This window comes from Saimiri boliviensis, chromosome 13, assembly GCF_048565385.1.
Source record: "Saimiri boliviensis isolate mSaiBol1 chromosome 13, mSaiBol1.pri, whole genome shotgun sequence".
Classification (NCBI taxonomy): Eukaryota; Metazoa; Chordata; class Mammalia; order Primates; family Cebidae; genus Saimiri; species Saimiri boliviensis.
In genome coordinates, this window is record NC_133461.1 from 69,140,028 (window position 1) to 69,159,479 (window position 19,452).

The 19,452-nt window shown below is 41.8% G+C and overlaps 1 protein-coding gene across 4 annotated transcripts in view; it reads right to left on the reverse strand.

The window, feature by feature from the left end:
* Positions 1-7,031: 7,031 nt before the first annotated feature.
* The window catches only part of SPIRE1 (spire type actin nucleation factor 1), a 218,219-nt gene continuing 205,798 nt past the window's right edge, over positions 7,032-19,452 (reverse strand). For all 4 annotated transcript variants that reach the window (XM_039463524.2, XM_039463522.2, XM_039463523.2 and 1 more), the window contains 5 exons: positions 14,667-14,804; positions 13,682-13,752; positions 13,112-13,139; positions 12,882-13,018; positions 7,032-10,400 (listed from right to left, as the gene is read on the reverse strand). In XM_039463524.2, the coding sequence (XP_039319458.1) occupies positions 10,142-10,400; positions 12,882-13,018; positions 13,112-13,139; positions 13,682-13,752; positions 14,667-14,804 (633 nt within the window). In that variant the 3' untranslated portion in view covers positions 7,032-10,141. The remainder of the gene's footprint in view (positions 10,401-12,881; positions 13,019-13,111; positions 13,140-13,681; positions 13,753-14,666; positions 14,805-19,452) is intronic.

Below are 19,452 nucleotides of genomic sequence, written 5' to 3' on the forward strand. Positions count from 1 at the left end.
TGCTTATGGCATGAGCTGCTGACCTGGCTTTCTCCATTCTAATGAGCTACTTTAGGGCTGCAGTAATTTGTTGACTTAAAAGACACGGGGCTGTATGTTGCATTTATCTGTTGCAGTGCACAGTTAACACACCATGTCAGTTCAAGACATCTTGATGGTTCCATCTTTGTATTTATCAGTTATTCTCATATCCATAATAACCCTGCTCATTCATTCATTAATACCCTCCACAATTATTCATCATCTGTAAATGCCAGCAATTATTTTCAGAAGCCGGGCATACGGCAAGTGAAGCTATCTGACAAAGATGCCTGTGTTCATGGAACAATGTAGTAGAATGAGAGGTGGTGCAATGGAAAAAATAAAATGCAGAAGGCATAAGTAGTGGGACATGTGGCAGGGAGGAGCAGCAGGGAAGAGGCGACGCGAGGGAGCCACTGGGCAGGGGGAGCAGGCATGCTCTACAGAGCAGCGGGGGCCGCATCAGCGAGTTAGCAATGGGAGGAAGTGGCATGAGGGCACGACTCCCAACTCTTTGACCTATTCCAAGATGGCACTTTGTAGAGAATCAGGTCTGCTGTGTCCCGGACACATTTAAACAGAGCTGAGACAGCCTGTCAGGGAAGAGGTTGTGGGCAATTCCTGCGAAAGGATGGCCATGTGTTTTATCAGCTCTAAATAAAAGCCAGCCATAGAGATCAAATTTAGTGAGGAGTTCAGGCAGTGATGGAGTCTTTGGCCCTCAGGGCCAGAGAGAGGAGTCTCCCCACTGGGAGCTCACTAATAAACATGGGAGACGCATATCTCAGGGATACCTGCGGTGGTGCTTACTTTCCTTGACCAAGCTGGAGAATAAGAGCTGTATTTACTTGTGTTTCCTTTTAGTGCAACTCGTGTTTGCCACATATGCCAAGTGGACGAGAAGAGCCTGCTCTGTGCATGCACCCAACAGTCACCAGCTTCTCTTTTATCTCCAATAGGAAGCGCACGCTATGCTGTAGGAACAAAAACGTCAGGTGCCTGCTATGGCCAAGGCAGGAAAGGTCTTTCCCTCCAAACAAGATCCAGAGATGAACTTCTGGTACACAGGGTGCTGCTAACACCAAACAGCTAATGTAAGGGGCTGTATCCATTTTTAATATAGTCAACTCTCTGAGGTTTTTCTTTTTGAGAGATGGACTCAGATTCTTTATAGCAACTAGTAAAACGGAATTTGCCTTTGCCTCCAGTTTGGAATATGTGAGCACATTTTGCACTTTTCTTGCTTTCATGTAATATTCATAATCAAGTTTGTCATCAACACAGAAATAATGCTTAGGAAGTATCAGTAATTTCACACTTTAGTGAAGGGCTGGCTTGGATTACGTGATGTTTCTCAAGTCACGTTGGCTTGGGCTACAAGTGGCTTGTTGCCTGTGTAGTACTGGTTGTTTCACACAGTATCCTGATTCTCCTAGTTGAAAGTGACCTTAGAGACCATCTAGTCTAACATTCTTGCTTTAAAATCGAAGAGAGAAATTCATAAATTCTCAGGAGCTGTCCCAGTGTTAGGTAGCTGTGTTTCTGCCATGTCAGAGCAGTTTAATTAGAGCCATTCCAGATACTTGAAAACTAGGAATTGCTGAGAAAGGATCTACAGAGTTGTTGTTGTTGTTTTTTTTTTTTTGGTCATCAGGACAAAAGGGGAAGAGCGCCTCCTTCTCCTGAATTCACAGACAACCTGCCTCATTGCAGCAGCTGCGAGGGCATTCCCAGCAAGGAACCCACACTATCTGGCCCTCTTGGTGGCAACATAAATGTGAACACTGAGTTGTTTCAAATATACTGATACTGCTTCAGCTCTCAAGCCCTGAGGACATAAACTTCCAGATGCCCCACATTTCAGGAGCACTGTCCTGTCAGTTCTGGAGCCCTTGCTGTCAGCTTCCATCAAACAGGCTTCAAGGCAGTCACCAGTATCAGGAGCACAGCTGCAGAGTGTCCTGCACATTAATGGCTAACGTATTAGACACCATGTGCATGTTAACAGGATGGGCTGAAATAGTAGTGCAAACTCAGTCTTCCACATAGCTGCATCTGAACTTTCGCAGCTCACTGCAGCCTCCACCCCCAGGTTCGAGCAATTCTCCTGCCTCAGCCTCCTGAGTAGCTGGGACTACAGGTGTGTGCCACCATACCCTGCTAATTTTTGTATTTATGGGTTTTTGTCATGTTGTCCAGGCTGGTCTTGAACTCAAGCAGTCCTCTCACCTCGGCCTCCCAAAGTGCTGGGATTACAGGCATGACCACTGTGCCTGGCCCAGAGTTTTATATTAAGCAGGTCTTATCTCTTAAACTTTTTTGGTGGGCAAACGGAGAGGTTTTACACACCTTTGGCTAACAGGAGGGAAGCACCACACCCTTTGTTAGCATTATAATCAATGTGTGTGTGCATGTGTGTGCATTGTGTGGGGGTGTGAGCACATGCACATTCTGCAGTGGTATCGGGAGTCTTTGAGACTTGAGTTTCTCTCTAGTTGCCTAGGCTGAAGTGCAGTGGCACAATCTCAGTTCACTGGAACCTCTGCCTCCCGGGTTCAACCAATTCTCCTGCCTCAGCCTCCTAAGTAACTGGGATTACAGGTGCCTGCCACCACGTCCGGCTATTTTTTTTTTTTTTTTTGAGACAGAGTTTCGCTCTTGTTACCCAGGCTGGAGTGCAATGGCGTGATCTCGGCTCACCACAACCTCTGCCTTCTGGGTTCAGGCAATTCTCCTGCCTCAGCCTCCTGAGTATCAGCTGGGATTACAGGCACATGCCACTATGCCCAGCTAGTTTTTTGTATTTTTAGTAGAGACGGGGTTTTACCATGTTGACCAGGATGGTCTCAATCTCTTGACCTCGTGATCCGCCCGTCTCAGCCTCCCAAAGTGCTGGGATTACAGGCTTGAGCCACCGCACCCAGCTTTTTTTGTATTTTTAGTAGAGATGGGGTTTCACCATGTTGGCCAGGCTGGTCTGAAACTCTGAATTCATTTGCCTAAGCCTTCAAAGTGCTGGGATTACAGGCATGAGCCACCATGCCTGGCCAGGAGTCTTTAAATAACTCACGTGTGCAATTAAGCCCTTTCCTAAAAGTAGTTTTCTTCATGAAATTGTAGACTATGATTTACAACTGTACATCCTTTCCTCAATTGGAGCTGGGAAGAAAAAATTTAAATATGTGTTACCCAAAGCTTTTCCCACTTATGGTATCCAAATTCTGTGTCTATCTGGAATACATGAAGCACAAGTCAAAGACTGTAACTTGGACTTAGTCACTGGACATGTGGATTATGAGTTGGACACATAACACAAGTGTCTTAACATAAACATATCACAGTGGAACTTCAGGGGAAGGGGCTCCTAAAAAATGTCTGGCAACTGAGGGAACAGCTTATGTAACTGGATTAATATCAAACTCAACATCATGGAATGTGTAAGATATTCAGAAGGTAAACCTTGCATTCTTAGTTAACATAAAAACACAGGAACTTTCCTCTGCTCATATTTTAGGAATATATTTGTTGAGGGATATATTCTATGAAATAATGAAGTTTGCTGCATCAACCGCATTTTCCTTTCATGAAAAATTTCTCTGTAGCATGCACTGGTGTTTGATAGCATGGTACCCACAGAATTACTTTCAAAATTTGAGTCAATCTTCTCAAACCCTGCTGCTGCTTTATCAACTAAGTATTGCACTACTCTAAATCTTTTACCATTTCAACAATGTTCACAACATCTCCACTGGTAGATTTCCTCTTAAAAAAAAAAAACACACTGCAGCCAGGTGCAGTGGCTCATGCCTGTAATCCCAACACTTTGGGAGGCCGAGGTGGTCGGATCACCTGAAGTCAGGAGTTTGAGACCAGCCTGACCAACATGGTAGAGACCAATGTCTCCACTAAAAATACAAAATTAGCTGTGCGTGATGGTGCATGCCTGTAATCCCAGCTACTCAAGAGGCTGTGGCAGGAGAATCGCTTGAACCCAGGAGGCAGAGGTTGCAGTGAGCCGAGATCACACCATTGCACTCCAACCTGGGCAAGAAGAGCAAAACTCCATCACACACACACACACACACACACACACACACACACACACAAAAAAAAAAAAAAAAAAAAAAAAAAAAAAAAAAAACCACATTGCTCATTCATAAGAACCAACACCTCATTAATTTACATTTTCTCATGAGACTGCAGTAGTTCAGTCACATCCTCAGGCTCCATGTCTAATTCTACTTCTCTTGCTATTTCCACCCCATCTGCAGTTACTTCCTCTACTGAAGTCTTGGATCTTTCAAAGTAATCCACGAATGCTGGAATGAACTTCTTCCAAAATCCTGTTAATGTTGCATTTTGACCTCCTTCCATGAATCACCAATGTTTTTAATGGCATCTAGAATGGTGAATCCTTTCCTGAGGGTTTTCAGTGTGCTTTGCCCAGATCCATAAGAGGAATCACTGCCTATGACAGTTAAAGCCTTATGAAGTGTATTTCTTAAATAAAAGTAAAAATTACTCCTTTATCCATGGACTACAGAATGATGTGTTAGCAGGCATGAAAACAATTTTACATCTTGGATGAAAACATCCTCGTACATCTCCAACAGAGCTCTTGGGTGACCAGGTGCACTGTCAATGAGCAGTAATATTTTGAAAGAAATCTTTTTTCTGAGCAGCAGTTCTCAACAGTAGGCTTAAAACATTCAGTAAACCTTGCTGTAAACAGATCTGCTGTCATCTGTCGAGGCTTTGTTAGTCATTGACAGGGTACAGGCAGAGTAGATTTAGCTTCATTCTTAAGGTCTCTAGGATTTTCTGAATGGTAAATGAGCACTGGCTTCAACTTAAGGTCATCAGCTGCATTAGTCCCCAACAAGAGCATCAGTCTTTGAAGCCTGGAAGCCAGGCATTGGCTGTTGTCTAGCTATGAAAGTCCTACATTGCATCTTCTGTTTCATCTGTATTGCAAATGTGTAGTGTAGCCACCTTCTTCAAGATCACAGCTAGATCTTCTGGAGCATTTGCTGCAGCTTCTACATCAGCACTTGCTGCTTTACCTTGCACTTTTGTTATAGAGATGGTGTCTTTCCTTAAACTTCATGAACCAACCTCTGCTAGCTTTCACTTTTTCTTCTACAGCCTCCTTACCTCTCTCAGCCTTCGAAGAACTGAAGTGAGTTAGAGCCTTGCTCTGGATTAGCTTTGGCTTAAAGAAATGTGGCTGGTTTGAACTTTATCCAGACCACTCTAACATTATCCATATCAGGAAATAAGGCTTTTTTCTTTTTTTAAAGATGGACTCTCGCTCTGTCATCCAGAACAGAATGCAGTGGTGTGATCACAGCTCACTGCAGCCTCAAACTCCTGGGCTCAAGCAATCCTCCTGTCTTAGCCTCCTGAGGAGCCAGGACTATAGGCATGCACCACACAGCTTGCTTTCTTATCATTAATGTTCACTGGAGTAGCACTTATAATTTCCTTCAATAACTTTTTCTTTGCATTCACAGCTTGGCTGTTCGGTGCAAAAGGTCTAGCTTGGGCTTACCTCAGCTTTTGAATGCCTGCCTCACTAAGCGTAATCATTTCTAGCTTTTGATTTAAAGTGAGACTTTAGACTTTCTTTCACTTAACACTTAGAAGCCACTGTACTGTAGGGTTATTGGCCTCATTTCCACATTGTTGTATTTCAGGGAATGGGGAGTCCGAGGAGAGGGAGAGAGACAGGGTAATGGTCAGAACACACACATTTATCCATTAAGTTTGCCATCTTATATGGGCATGGTTCATGGCACCCCAAAGCAATTACAATAACAACATCAAAGATCACAGATCACCAAACAGATACCGTTATAATGAAAAAGCTTGAAATGTTGGGAGAGTTACCAAAATGTGAAACAGAGACACGAAGTGTGCACAAGCTATTGGAAAAATGCAGCCAACTGACTTGCCTGCTGCAGGGTTGCCACACTCAGCACCTGTAAAAACTCAGCACCTGTGAAGCGCCACAAGCCACATGTCATGGGGTGAGACATGCCTGTGCATGGCTGGGGCAGCAGTCACCCTTGTGGGTGCACAGCTCTTCAGATGTTTTGCACTAGGACTCAGGCATAGAGTCTCTTATGTAATTTCTATCCCCAATCAAATAATTTAAAAATCAGCTGGAGAGTGTCAGCAGACGCTTCTAGGTTCTGTGCGGTGAGCCCCCAGGTTCCGGCATGCAGGGCTCTGGATGTCTCTGTACACAGGATGGAAACATGGCCACATGGGAATGCCAATATCGGACTGCTTATTGAGCTATGTGGGCTTTTCTGCTTTATCAGTTATGCCTCCGTGAAGTTGTGAAAGAAAGCGTCATCCATCTCCCACAGGATTTTTCTCCACATATATGACATAATAAAATGCTATATACTCTTTACAGAATTTTACTCTCCTACTCATGGCTGCTTGATAACACAGCAGAGTCACATGTGGTGGCAACATGTTAATTTTTCCAGGGCGTTCCTTGCAGACTGCATTTTTTTTTTGGCGTGGAGTCTTGCTCTGTCACCCAGGCTAGACTGTAGTGGTACGATCTCAGCTCACTGAAATCTCCACCTGCTGGGTTCAAGTGATTCTTGTGCCTCAGCCTCCCCAGTAGCTGGGATTACAGGCGCACACCGCCATGCCTGGCTAATTTTTGTGTTTTTAGTAGAGATGGGATTTCACTATGTTGGCCACCATGTACAAAAATACAAAAATTAGCTGGGTGTGGTGTGCGCATGTAACCCCAGCTACTGGAGAGGCTGAGGCATGAGAATCACTTGAACTCCTGACCTCATGTGATCCACCTGCCTCTCAAAGTACTGGGATTACAGGTGTGAGCCACCACACCTGGCCTACACTGTATTTCTTCAAAGATCAGGCTGCTGATGATAAAAGTACTCTGCCTTCCCAACCGAGATGACTTCTGACAGCTAGTTACCAAAAGACTTCACGGTCTTATGATAGGAACTCAACACAGAAGGTATGATGGAAAGCCATTTTATTTTTCCCTAGATAAATTTTAAAATAGGAGACTTTAATGGAAAACATTCAGTACCATCATGTCAGCCTGAATGCCAGCAATACCTCGACTTTTACACATGCAGGAAGCCAAGTAAAAGCCCCGTCAGTAGTACACATTTCTCTGTGGTCCTTCAACAATTTTGCATGTACAAAATTTTCTGCTATTTTGCTTTAGCAAACAGCAACATAATTTAAAACTTTTGTGTTTCCTATATAACACCTAAAATCCAGTCCTATATTAATATAGTTAGAAAAATAAAAGGCTTAAAAATTTCATAGTACAAGTTCATGGTGCTAATAACAGAATCTCTTTAAACATAAGATTATTTTAAATCTCCTACATAACCACTTTCTCATTTAATTTGAAATACTTAAGAATTAAAATCCAGTAAGATTGTTAAATTAATGTACATATCAATCATTTTTCACTTGCCTTGGGAGAGTTAATTCCCACTGTTCACTGAATGAATTCCTTTCAAATATTAATAAATATATTACAGTATTTACAAGCATTCTTATGTACTCCAACACTGACAGAGAGTTAAGCCATGGAGAGGGAAGCACAGGTTTCCTAATAGTGTGACTCCATGATGTATGGGACAAAAGGAACTGGTGCTCAGGCCTGGAGGGAGCCGAGACGAGAGTAAGAGTGATGGTTCAGATATGCACACATGCTCTAAGACACATCAGACTCTAGCTGAGACCAGCCAGACATTTTTTTTTTGTTGTTGGATTAGAAGTAAAAGCTGAACAAGAAATCAGGACAAGGAAGGAAGAACAGGAAGCTACGCCTCAATCAGAGTAGGCTAAGGATTTTAAAACCAAGCTCCACAAGTTCTTAGTGAATTACCCTGTGGAAATTACCTAGAAGTGTTGAGGGAGGTGGTACAAAGGGGGGTTAAATGCAAGACTTTGTTTTGGCAACAAAAAATGACAGTCATTTGATGTCTACGACTTTAACTGTGCCATGTCCCCTTTCTTACACACTTTCTGCAGATTGTTTCGTGTGAACGCACCTTCCACGTGACTTCTTTAATGCACCTGGCATACTCTGTTAATGCCATTGAAGAATGTATGTTCTATGCTGTGATAAGAGGTGATCGTAATGCCCAACTCATCCCATACAGCATCATAAATTGAAGTGAAAGAGATTTACTAGATGTTTGCTTTGTGAATGTGAATGAAAGTCTTATTTTGGGGGTGTAGTTTCTTATTTTTTAATAAAAACAGTAGTCATTATTTTAAAAAGCACATTCTCCTAGGTGCATATTTATATACATATACAAAGACCTTTTCCTCCCCCTTGTGCCCTTCCGGGTAGTCATTTTAAAAACTCAAGCCTGGGGTCATCAAGGGAGTAAATTTATACTCCCACCTAACTGTCTGGAGTATAGAGTTCAGATAGTCTCTTAGGAAGTTTTATAAATGAGATTCACCCAGTATAATTCTTAAAGCTCTTAAACAGGGTCTTTAAAATAATTTAAACACTTAAGTAATCAGTAAGGGTTCTCTGGTGGCCCATTTTTACATGCAAATACAGACAAACTGTTAACATGCATTATTTTAGTCAACTGGTAAAGTTTATTTCATAAGTAATTTTAAGCCATTTACTAAACTGTAATTTAAATCCATTAAAAACTACTACCGGAGCAGTTTTGAGGTATTACTGTTAGTTTAGTATAGAAATGTTACTGTATTTTGATGTGGTATGAAATGCAGCTGCCATGCCTCTCATGAAACGGTGCTATCATGGAGCTGACTACAGTCATGTCCTATGGCTTTCAGGAAATTACTGTGCATGTACATTAACAGAACATTAATTTTCCGAACATTAATGGCAACTTAGTTGGTTGGTCATTTGTAAGCATACCAAAATAACGTACAGCCCATAGTATGGGCTGAGACATTTGAGGCATACAATACTACCCTCCAGTCTACTTTCATCAGAAACCCAACCTACTCACTCAAGTCATTTACAAGGAAAACTAGTGCAGAAAGCACCCTAAAAATATTGCCTGTCAGCAGGTTTTCTTCTCATGTTAAAAGCAGTAGATATTTTTTCTTTTAAAATTCATTTATAAAAATAAATTTCAGTTTGAGACCCCATGTAACAAATTGTGGCTTAGTTGAGATGGATGTATTATAAAGTTATGAAAAATGCAGTTGAAAACACATGAGTTCCAGCTCATTTCTGCAGCGTGGCCAAGAGATGCCACTCTACACTGTCGCAACCCTTCTCATAGGTAACCAAAATGTGCTCAACTTCTTGACAAACTTTTAGCCTTCCTTTGTCCTGAAACTCCCATAAAACTTTAATTCTTAGACCACCATTATAAAACTATTAGTAACCATAATACATTCAAGATAGGACATGAAGACCTGTCACCCACTCAGGAGACACTGATCCAGGGCACTGTGACAACATGGCCTCTCGGGAAATAGTCACCCTTGTGGGTGTACAGCTCTTTAGATGTTCTGCACTAGAATGCAGGCATAAAGTCCCTTACGTAATTTTTATCTCCAAGCAATAATAATTTAAAAATCGGTTGGAAAGTGTCAGCAGGTGCTTCTAGGTTCTGTGCTGTGAGCCCCCAGGTCCTGGCATTGTAGGGCTCTGGATCTCTCTGTACACGGGATAGAAACACAGTCACATGGAAATGCCAATATGACTTACTGCTTAGGGCTGTGCTGACATCGGCATCTCTGTTAGACTGGTTCTCACAAGAGAAGCTTTTTTTTTTTTGCCTTAGTCAGGAGATTATTCGAGGAATAGCAAAGAACTGAACTAAGGAAGAAGTTACTGGCTTCCAAAGCCACACACACACACAAAAGCAAGTTTCAAACTGTTCTCCTCTCTCAGTGCAAACAAGCAATTGGCGGACCTGTCACGTATCATCAATCGATATGAACACAGCATTCAATCTGTGGAATAATGTGATGCAGCAAAAATCTGATCTAATGCAAATTCAAGCCTATTAAATAAAACCACAGAAAGGAGAGCCAGCCCGGCTCAGTGTTCTTGCGCACGGACACTGACTCTGAGCACAAAAGCAGCTGAAAGGCACGAGGCTCAGATCTCACTGATCGTCCTCTCCGAAGGGCAGTACTCCGAGGGGCCTGGCGAGGACATGTAGAAAGACTGCGTTTTCCTTTTCAATCGGGCCCTTTTGTTGGCCAACACCAGACTGCGCCGGCTTGAACTGATGATTTCCGAAATGAACTTCTTGCAGTCCACACACACCTCCATGGTGCTCCAGTCCTCCATCAACTCTTTGGGAAACTGGAGTTCTTCATCTGATTTGTCCATAGACTTAGATTTTGAGGAGAACCTGGGGGAAAAACGATCGAAAACAAAACACAAGCCCAGCATTGTTACTTACAGGTCTACTGCAGTATTAAGAAAATACGTGTTAAAAAAAGGTAAATTTGTCAAAATATCATGGAATGGATGAGTGATTTAATTACATGTTCTTCCAAAAAATTTATTTGAGACAAGCCTCAAAAATGTTACTTAGAAAAGAAAGCAGGGGGCCAGGCATGGTGGCCCACACCTGCAATTCCAGCACTTCGGGAGGCTGAGGAGGGCAGATAACCTGAGGTCAGTAGTTCAAAGCGAGCCTGGCTAACATGGCAAAACATGGTCTCAACTAAAAATACAAAAAAAAAAAAAAAAAAAATTTGCTGGGCGTGGTGGTGTGCACCTATAATCCCCACTACTCTGGAGGCTGAGGCAGGAGAATCACTTGAACCTGGGAGGTAGAGGTTGGAGTGAGCCGAGGTTGTAGTGGATGGCACCACTACACTCCAGCCTGGGTGACAAGAGCAAACCTCTGTCTCAAAAAAAAAAAAAAAAAAAAAGGAAAGAAAGAAAAGAAAATAAAGCAGGAAACATGTCTTATTAAAAAACAGATGCTGCCCAGACTATCAAACAATACAGTCAGGATGACCCAAGGTGACCCCAAGAAACCAAAGGGCAAGATGTCTGCTTATGGCTTCTTTGTGCAGATGTGCAGAGAAGAACATAAGAAGAAAAACTCAGAGGTCTCTGTCAATCTTGCAGAATTTTCCAAGAAGTGCTCTGAGAGGTGGAAGACAATGTCTGGAAAAGAGAAGTCTAAATTTGATGAAATGGTAAAGGTGGATAAAGTCATAAAGTATGCTATCACTGGGAAATGAAGGATTATAAACCAGATAAGGAAGGCAAGAAGGAGGATCCTAATGCTCCCAAAAGGCTACTGTCTGGATTCTTCCTCCTCTGTTCAGAATTCCACCCCAAGATCAAATTCACAAACCCTGGCATCTCTATTGGAGGTGTAGCAAAAAAGCTGGGTGAGATGTGGAACAAGTTAAATGCCAGTGAAAAGCAGCCTTACATCACTAAGGTGGCAAAGCTGAAGGAAAAGTATGAGAAGGATGTTGCTGACTAAAAATTGAAAGGAAAGTTTGATGCCACAAAGGGTCCTGCTAAAGTTGACCAGGGATGAAGATGAGGAGGAAGAGAAGGAGGAAAAAGGAGGAGGAGGAGGAAAGAGGAAGGAGGGAAGAGGGAGGAGGGAGGAGGGAAGAGGAGGGAGTAAGAGGAAGAAGGAGGGAGGAAGGGGAGGGAGTAGGAGGAGGAAGAGGAAAAATAAAGAAACTGTTTATTAGGGGAAAAAAAAAAAACTAAACTAAAAACTCTTAACCAACCTTCTAGAATTCTTGGAAAATAGAGTATTCACCTGATTCCCAATGAACATTAGCTAACTGCAGATGGCTGGTCAGACTATAGGAAATTCAAATAAATTTATCTTAATCCCAGGACACATCCTAAAAATTATCTTTTGACCAGTTTTCTCATCATTTATGTATTTAACAAACAAGCCTCTCCCTCTCCAACAATTCCCTGTAGTTGTGCGATTATTTACTGGGATTCCAAGGAGCTGGAGTTAACTAGACCAACATCATAATAGAGGTTTTCAGGAATGTCTGAGATAACTAGGAATCATCTACTCATTTACTATTTTAATTAAACCAAACAGGATATAAACAGGTAGTCTACAGCAGGTTCAGAGTAAGTATGGAAAACTGCAGCAGCTGCTACCTGCACTGCCTCAAGTTCACTGATGATTCACACCCAGAGGTTTCAGAGGAGGGAGCACAAGCACAGGCACAACGTTCATTCTGGGCTTATGGTTTCCTTGTCTTGCTGTCCACAGAGCCATGGCATGTGGTTGGTGCATCAAAGCCCAGCCTCTCGGCCCTGCCAGCTTGAAGCTCGAGCTGGCCTACCTCCTTCCATCTTTTTTAAGGCCCAGAACTAATCTTACCCTGCACCAAATGCAAAAGGACTGATACTCAGGTGATATTTTTTCCTTCATTTTCAGCTTTTGGCATAAAGCTTTATTTCTGCCTTTACAATAGTAAAGTCAATCAAAGCCATGGCAGAACATTGTAAACAGGATTAAACATATTTCTTTTAAAACTAGGCAAGGAGGAAAGAAGGATGAGACTGTTACATTCCAATTTCCAACTCCATTGAAAACAAGGTCAGTTTTAAAGATGACTCTTATAGGACACAGTAAAATAGCTGTTTCTAAAGTAGAAAAACATTTAAACTATGTGATGAAAGTATCCTTCAAAAGTACCTAGCCATTTTCCTTTGAAAAGTTACCTTTGTGGAAGTTTTGGAGATTTGTGTGCAAGTCTAAAACTGTATTAAAACCAAACAACCAACAAACTAACCAACAAAAACCCCTCGAGCCACCACAGTCCTCAAGAGTAGAACTATTCTTCTGCAAAGGATGGTTTGACAACCCAGGCCCCTTGCTTACCTGGCAATGCTCCGAAGTGGCCGATGATGGGCAGTGGAGGGTTTATCTGACCTCACACTACTTTCCCCTCTTTGCAGAGCAGAAGGTCCCAGTGAAAAGATAGGAAGAGTGGAGTATGGCTTGGATGGCAGCCGCATCTATTATTCCAAACAACACTGACAATGAGCAGTACTGTTAAAGAGGCAGTCACTAAAACAAACACAAATATAACTGAACCAAGCTTAGCTTACCTTTTTGCAACACTGTGAGCACACCGGCCTGTACACAAAATCATAAATGTTACTTGGTATGATACAATGGATGCAATTGGGAGTTAAAGAAGCCTATGGCAGTACAGTTCTAAGTTTCTACAATAAACTGTAAAACTCTCCCTTCTTCTATTAGAACGTAACACATTGACATGCTGCAAATTGCCAAAAATATAATCTACAGAATTTAACTCTTATATTGTCTCCTATAAAAGAATCAACTAACATCTGTTTGGATTGTTATTTGTCTATCTGGGGATTGCATGGTAATCACATCTTATTTTTTTCTGTTCAAACATGACGTATTATTAGAATGATCTTAGGTAAAATAAATAACATACAGAGAAACATTTTCTAGGTTCAATATCAAATAAATGTTTGGCTCCCTCTCTTGAGAAAATCAATGTTCCTAACCTGCAAGGACAGCACAAGGTAACAACTGAATGGGTCATTTCTAATTTTATTCCTGCGTAGAAAAATGGTGAGATAAGGAAGGGCTAATTCTCTTACAACTGTTATATTTGTCTTTTCATCAATTACAAAATACCTTACCTCTTACAGAACTGACAAGTATAAGACCAAGTGAAGAAGGAAAACCTCCTGGTTCGGCAACAAAAGCAGAGCTAAAAAATACAAATTTAAGAGAAAAAAAGAAGCATTGCTAATAGCAAACTTCCTAATATCCATGTTTGAATATGCTTAACATCTATATATGGGGAAGCTGAATAGACAGGAAGAGGAAGATAATTCAGAAATCCCGTTTATAGCAGTGGGCTCTGTGATGCTGATAATGTAGCTCTGTATTTAATTATAATTTTATCTCAAAAGATAATAAAAGGCCACAGCTCTCAAGTTTCTCCTCATCATGGAAGGTTTCTGAAAAACCCTCCTTTGTTTCTCAGATACATTTTCTTTACAGATCCTTTAAAAGTGTAATGACTAAATGCACACATGATTTTATGAAGGCATACCGTTATTTGTTATGGTTGCTTGAAAACCTTCCAGTTTTGATTTTTTTTTTTTTTTTTTTTTTTTTTTTTTTTTTTTTGAGACGGAGTTTCGCCCTTGTTACCCAGGCTGGAGTGCAATGGCACGATCTCGGCTCACCGCAACCTCCGCCTCCTGGGCTCAGGCAATTCTCCTGCCTCAGCCTCCTGAGTAGCTGGGATTACAGGCACGCGCCACCATGCCCAGCTAGTTTTTTGTATTTTTAGTAGAGACGGGGTTTCACCATGTGGACCAGGATGGTCTCGATCTCTCGACCTTGTGATCCACCCGCCTCGGCCTCCCAAAGTGCTGGGATTACAGGCGTGAGCCACCGCGCCCGGCCAGTTTTGATTTTTAAGGGAAAAACAAAAATGCCCCCTCTTGTGAACGAGGCAGCACAGGCACTGTCTGCTAGGATATGAACATCACACCTCCCAAATCCCCTCAAAGACATGTTGCCATATGGCTAGCAGATAACTCCTTCAGGAGACCTTGCATGGGACTGGCCATTCTTCTACTCTTCTGATCAATCAACTTTAAACAGCACTACCTTTCCTTTTTTCAAGGCGGTGTAGATGTCTTTATACTGTTGGTATTTTTCCAGCTCTGCCTTCACCAGGACCTGGCGAATATGCATCACTTCTTCCACAGTAAGAGCGAGGCATTCCACTGGGTAGCAGAATTCCTCCTGAAATTCAAAATGTCACATGAATAAGAGACTCCCACCCACTGTTCTGGAAGCACAAAATTTTCCTTCAGATCAGACACCTGATTAGTAGCTTCAGAGAAGAAAAGAGGTTTCCCAATGACCAGTGGGAAGAGCTGGCTCCCTCTGGGGACCACATCATTTCTAATCACACTAAGACTACAGATGGCAAAAAACATTTGGGGACCGAGTGATCTGCTGAAATTTCCAATAAATGAAAGTTCCTCACATTTGCTCAGGTATTCTGACTCAAGTAACTATTCTGTTAAGCAGGGCTTTATATCTATGCTTAAAATATTGAAAAAAATTTTATTCTAAACCAATTTTATGTCAGTTTTCTCGTATGCTTATGAAAAAAAAATAGTGTTATGTTGTACACTATATACCAATAGATAAAAGGTAAATCTACATTGGTCCTTTTTTTTTTGACAACAGGGTCACATTCTGTTACCCAGGTTGGGGGCAGTGGCACGATCACGGCTCAGTGCAGCCTTGACTTCCTGGGCTCAAGTGATCCTCCCACCTCAGCCTCCTAGACAGCTGGGACTACAGGTACACGCAACCATGCCCAGCTAAATTTTTTTCAGAGATCAGGTTTCACTATGTTGTCCAGGCTGGTCTTGAACTCCTGGGCTCAAGTGATCCACCCACTTCTGCCTCCTAAAGTACTAGGATTACAGGCGTGAGCCACCATGCCCAGCCTGGCCCTGTTTTTTTTTTTTTTGTTTGTTTGTTTTGTTTTTTTTTTCTGAGACAAACTTTCATTCTTGTTGCCCAGGATGGAGTGCAATGGCGCGATCTCGGATCACCACAACCTCCACCTCCCAGGTTCAAGCAATTCTCCTGCCTCAGCCTCCTGAGTAGCTGGGATTACAGGCATGCGACACCACGCCCGGCTAATTTTGTATTTTTAGTAGAGACAGGGTTTCTTCAGGTTGGTCAGGCTGGTCTCCAACTCCTGACCTCAGGTGATCCACCTACCTTGGCCTCCTATATAAAGTGCTGAGATTACAGGCATGAGCCACTGTGCCTGGCCGGCCTGGCCCTGTTTTTAAAACTGGTTTGTGGTACCCAGAATAGCCAAAAGAATATGGTTAGTAATTTTTACTGAGAAGCATTATTTAGTGATCAGTTACATCAGCACACCTTTACAAATCCTAATGGTATGAGTGAAACTGGAACATGAAACTGCTGGAGCCATTTATATCCAAAAGGCAGTCTCTCCAGGCTGCCCCACAGTTCTCTAGATTTATGATTTCTGTTTTTACTTTCAACAATAATAGTCAGCACTGGAAAGACTAGAGAAATGTAAAAGAATTTCACAATAAATATTTATGTTGGCTGTCTTGTGTTAATGGTTTCCCTACCAGCAGCTGCGGAAGATGTTGATGTAACTGATTTCACTGAATAAGAGCCTCACACCCATCCGCTCCCCATCCGGCCCCGCACTTGATTGGTGGATCTCAGAGAAAGACAGAACAGTCTTGTGCATTCGGACCCTGCCAGGCTGCAAGGGGCCATTGTGGTGCAGTGACACTGAAACTGAATGTTCTCAGCACAAACACATTATAATTCACTCCCACACACACCCAACAGCATCGCTCACAGGCATTCTGGAATCCAACACGCCAGTGAGAAAACACAGGACTATGAATGCAGTCAGTTTATAGAGCTTTAACAATCAGTTCTGTCTTTCAATCAGAGAAAAACAAAAATAAATCTAGGTTGCAAACTTGTCAAACATTAGCATTTTACTTAAAACAGTAGTCTGAAGAACGACTACATTTTACTAAAAATCAATACAAAACCATCTCTGTTCAAACTAACTTAAGGAAATTACATTTGCTTAAAAATGCTTTCAGAAAAATCCTGCAATTGAATTTTTAAGATGAGGCGCTTATTAGTATAAAAGGGCAGGTGAGTGAGTTTATCCAGAAAGATTAAGGCTCTAAGATGCTTAAAATATTCATTTAAAAAATCAACGATCATAGTTTTCTCTTTAAACAGGAACTACGTTCAGAGATGATAGGATTAAATTGGCGTATTCGTATCTGCTCTGTTTTGCTCCAACTTCAGAAAAGAGTAGCGTTAATTGGGAGCAATAAACTGCCTTTCTGAAGGTTGGGCCATTCGAACCGTGCACTAAGTAAGTAGTGTTAGCTGAACACAACTGAATGATGGCATTTCTCAGCTTTTAATGTATTTCAGAAGTTTTGCTATTATTTTTATTCATCAGTGATGAGTATGACTAGGGTATACTTTCTGATGGCTAACTATGACAAAATGGCTATACTGTAACAAAATAATGTGGGAGTCTAGCACATAATCAGGTAAACACTACTAGATTTATTATGTAGCAAATAACCAGATAATCAGACTTGCTTTTGTGCATGCTAAGAAGACAGCAAACAGTACCAAATTTAACTGTCTTTATAACGTAGATAGCTGGGCTGTAAACCCTTCAGGCAGATGGCGATTTTTTTCATTTGTAGAGATACGCTAGCATGGCACAACAGACCTGGCAGCTTGCACCTCCCTCTCTTCAGTCTTGAGTCACAAAAGGGCTTGGCAAAGCATACTTTCAATTCACTGCTTTGACCCACATGAAAATCCAGTACTTCATGGGATATAATTTATTTATTTATTCATTTTTTGAGACAAGGTCTCACTCTGTCACCCAGGCTGGAGAACAGTGGCACGATCTTGGCTCACTGCAAACTCTGCCTCCTGGGTTCAAGTGATTCTTGTACCTCAGGCTCCTGAGTAGCTAAAATTACAAGTACGCACCACCACACCTGGATAACTTTTGTGTGGAGATGGGGCTTCGCCATGTTGGCCAGGCTGGTCTTAAATTCCTGACCTCAACTGATCCGCCAGCCTTAGCCTCCCAAAATGCTGGGATCACAGGTGTGAGCAACCATGCCTAGCCATCATGAGATATAATTTAAAAATAGTGGATTTTTGTTTGTTTTCTTGATCTTTTTAAAAAAAAATTCAAGCAGACTACCCTTTAGTGAAATAATTTCCATCCGGTCAAATGCTAATGTTTTAATTTTGGAATTTTCCCAAGGACAACAAAACTTTAATGCAACATAAAAGAAAATGATAGTTACTAGAATAGTTTTAATTATTTTTTTCAGTTTATAAAAATATTAATTTGACATCTCCAAAGCCAAATTAACCTTGCACAGATCTTGCAGAGCTACTAGTGCTCTGGAATGTGGAGGGCACTCAAGGTTGCAGTGAGAACAAGAGCCCTTTCCCAATATGCCACTGCCTGGGGCTCCTACTGCAAGTGTCCGGCCCATCTGAGTGGCCAGACGTGGCCGGGTGAAGGACCACACTAGCACAACTCTAGTTCCCTGCTTGTCCATGTGGCAATGGGACTCCCAAATTCAGGAAAGGAAAGCTAAATCTTAGAGAGCTTTAATGAAGACAATAATGTGCTATAAGACTTTAAACTTACTTCTATGCACGTCACTAAAACTGCTGAGTATTTTTGATACTATTCTGGCTATATTTTGCCATTCAAAAGGGGAGAGTTAGATAGCACAAAGATGAGACAGCGTAACGTAAAATTTTGCTTACTGTGCCACAGAGAGAAATGGGAACAGTCATCTTTTATACAGTGTCCATGATTAGTAAAAACTTCATAAATAAGTAACTGGTATTTGAAAATTACCCAAAACAACCATTGCTTTTTGAGTTTTTAATAAATCAAAGAGAGGCAAATTTAAATAAAAATAGCAACTATTAAGTTTACTCTTCTCAACCAATTATAAAACTCAAAGTGAATCCTTTCTTTTCCTAAAGTGGCATACGGCCTTAGTGTACAGATATCTCTGTTTGGGGAGAATTAATAAAATGCCAGCAGTTTCTTCAATAGGGGCAGGAGTGACAGGAGTTAAAAAGCCACCTGGCACCTGACCATGTGCTGACCAAGGGCACATCTAAAATACGAAAAAAAGGACAGAGATTTCCCCTGCATTTCATGACAAAGATCAGAGAAAGAAATGTGTTATGTCTTATTTACATTGAGTCTCCTTTCTATACTAAGATGGGTAAGAAAGAATAACCAAGAAACCAGCTGCAGGGTCATCTGTCAAGGACAGGGTTAGTAAATCCAGGGCCTTAGAGAGCCAGACCCTGCCTGCTGTGGCACAAAGGCTGCTCTGTACACCTGCTACGTGGTAGCAGCAGAAGTTCTGATGTGGTCCTAGAGCTTTTTATTTCACTTAGAAATGTGAAGGTTCAAATAATGGTGTATTATTCTGTGTAAAAAAACCCTCAAAAAACAGTAATATAATACAGAATTATTTAAAATAGCCACATCAATAAAAAGAAAACTTAAATTTTATCTCTGCAGAGAAGTACCATACACCCTGACTGTCATAACACAGCTTCATGCCAGGTGCTGGGAACACACAGATTTCCTGAGCCCATGCCCTGGGCGTGCAGGTGTCTGTGGGCAGGTGGAGTCCACCATGGCTATCTGGCCTGGCAGGAGGCTGCTCTGCCCACGGAATAAGTGAGCAAATAGTCTTCTGGTTGTGGGGGGAGGCCCTAGGAGCAATGCATCCCACAGGCTCAGACTGCCTGCTGCACACAGAGAAAGATGGCAGCACTGTCC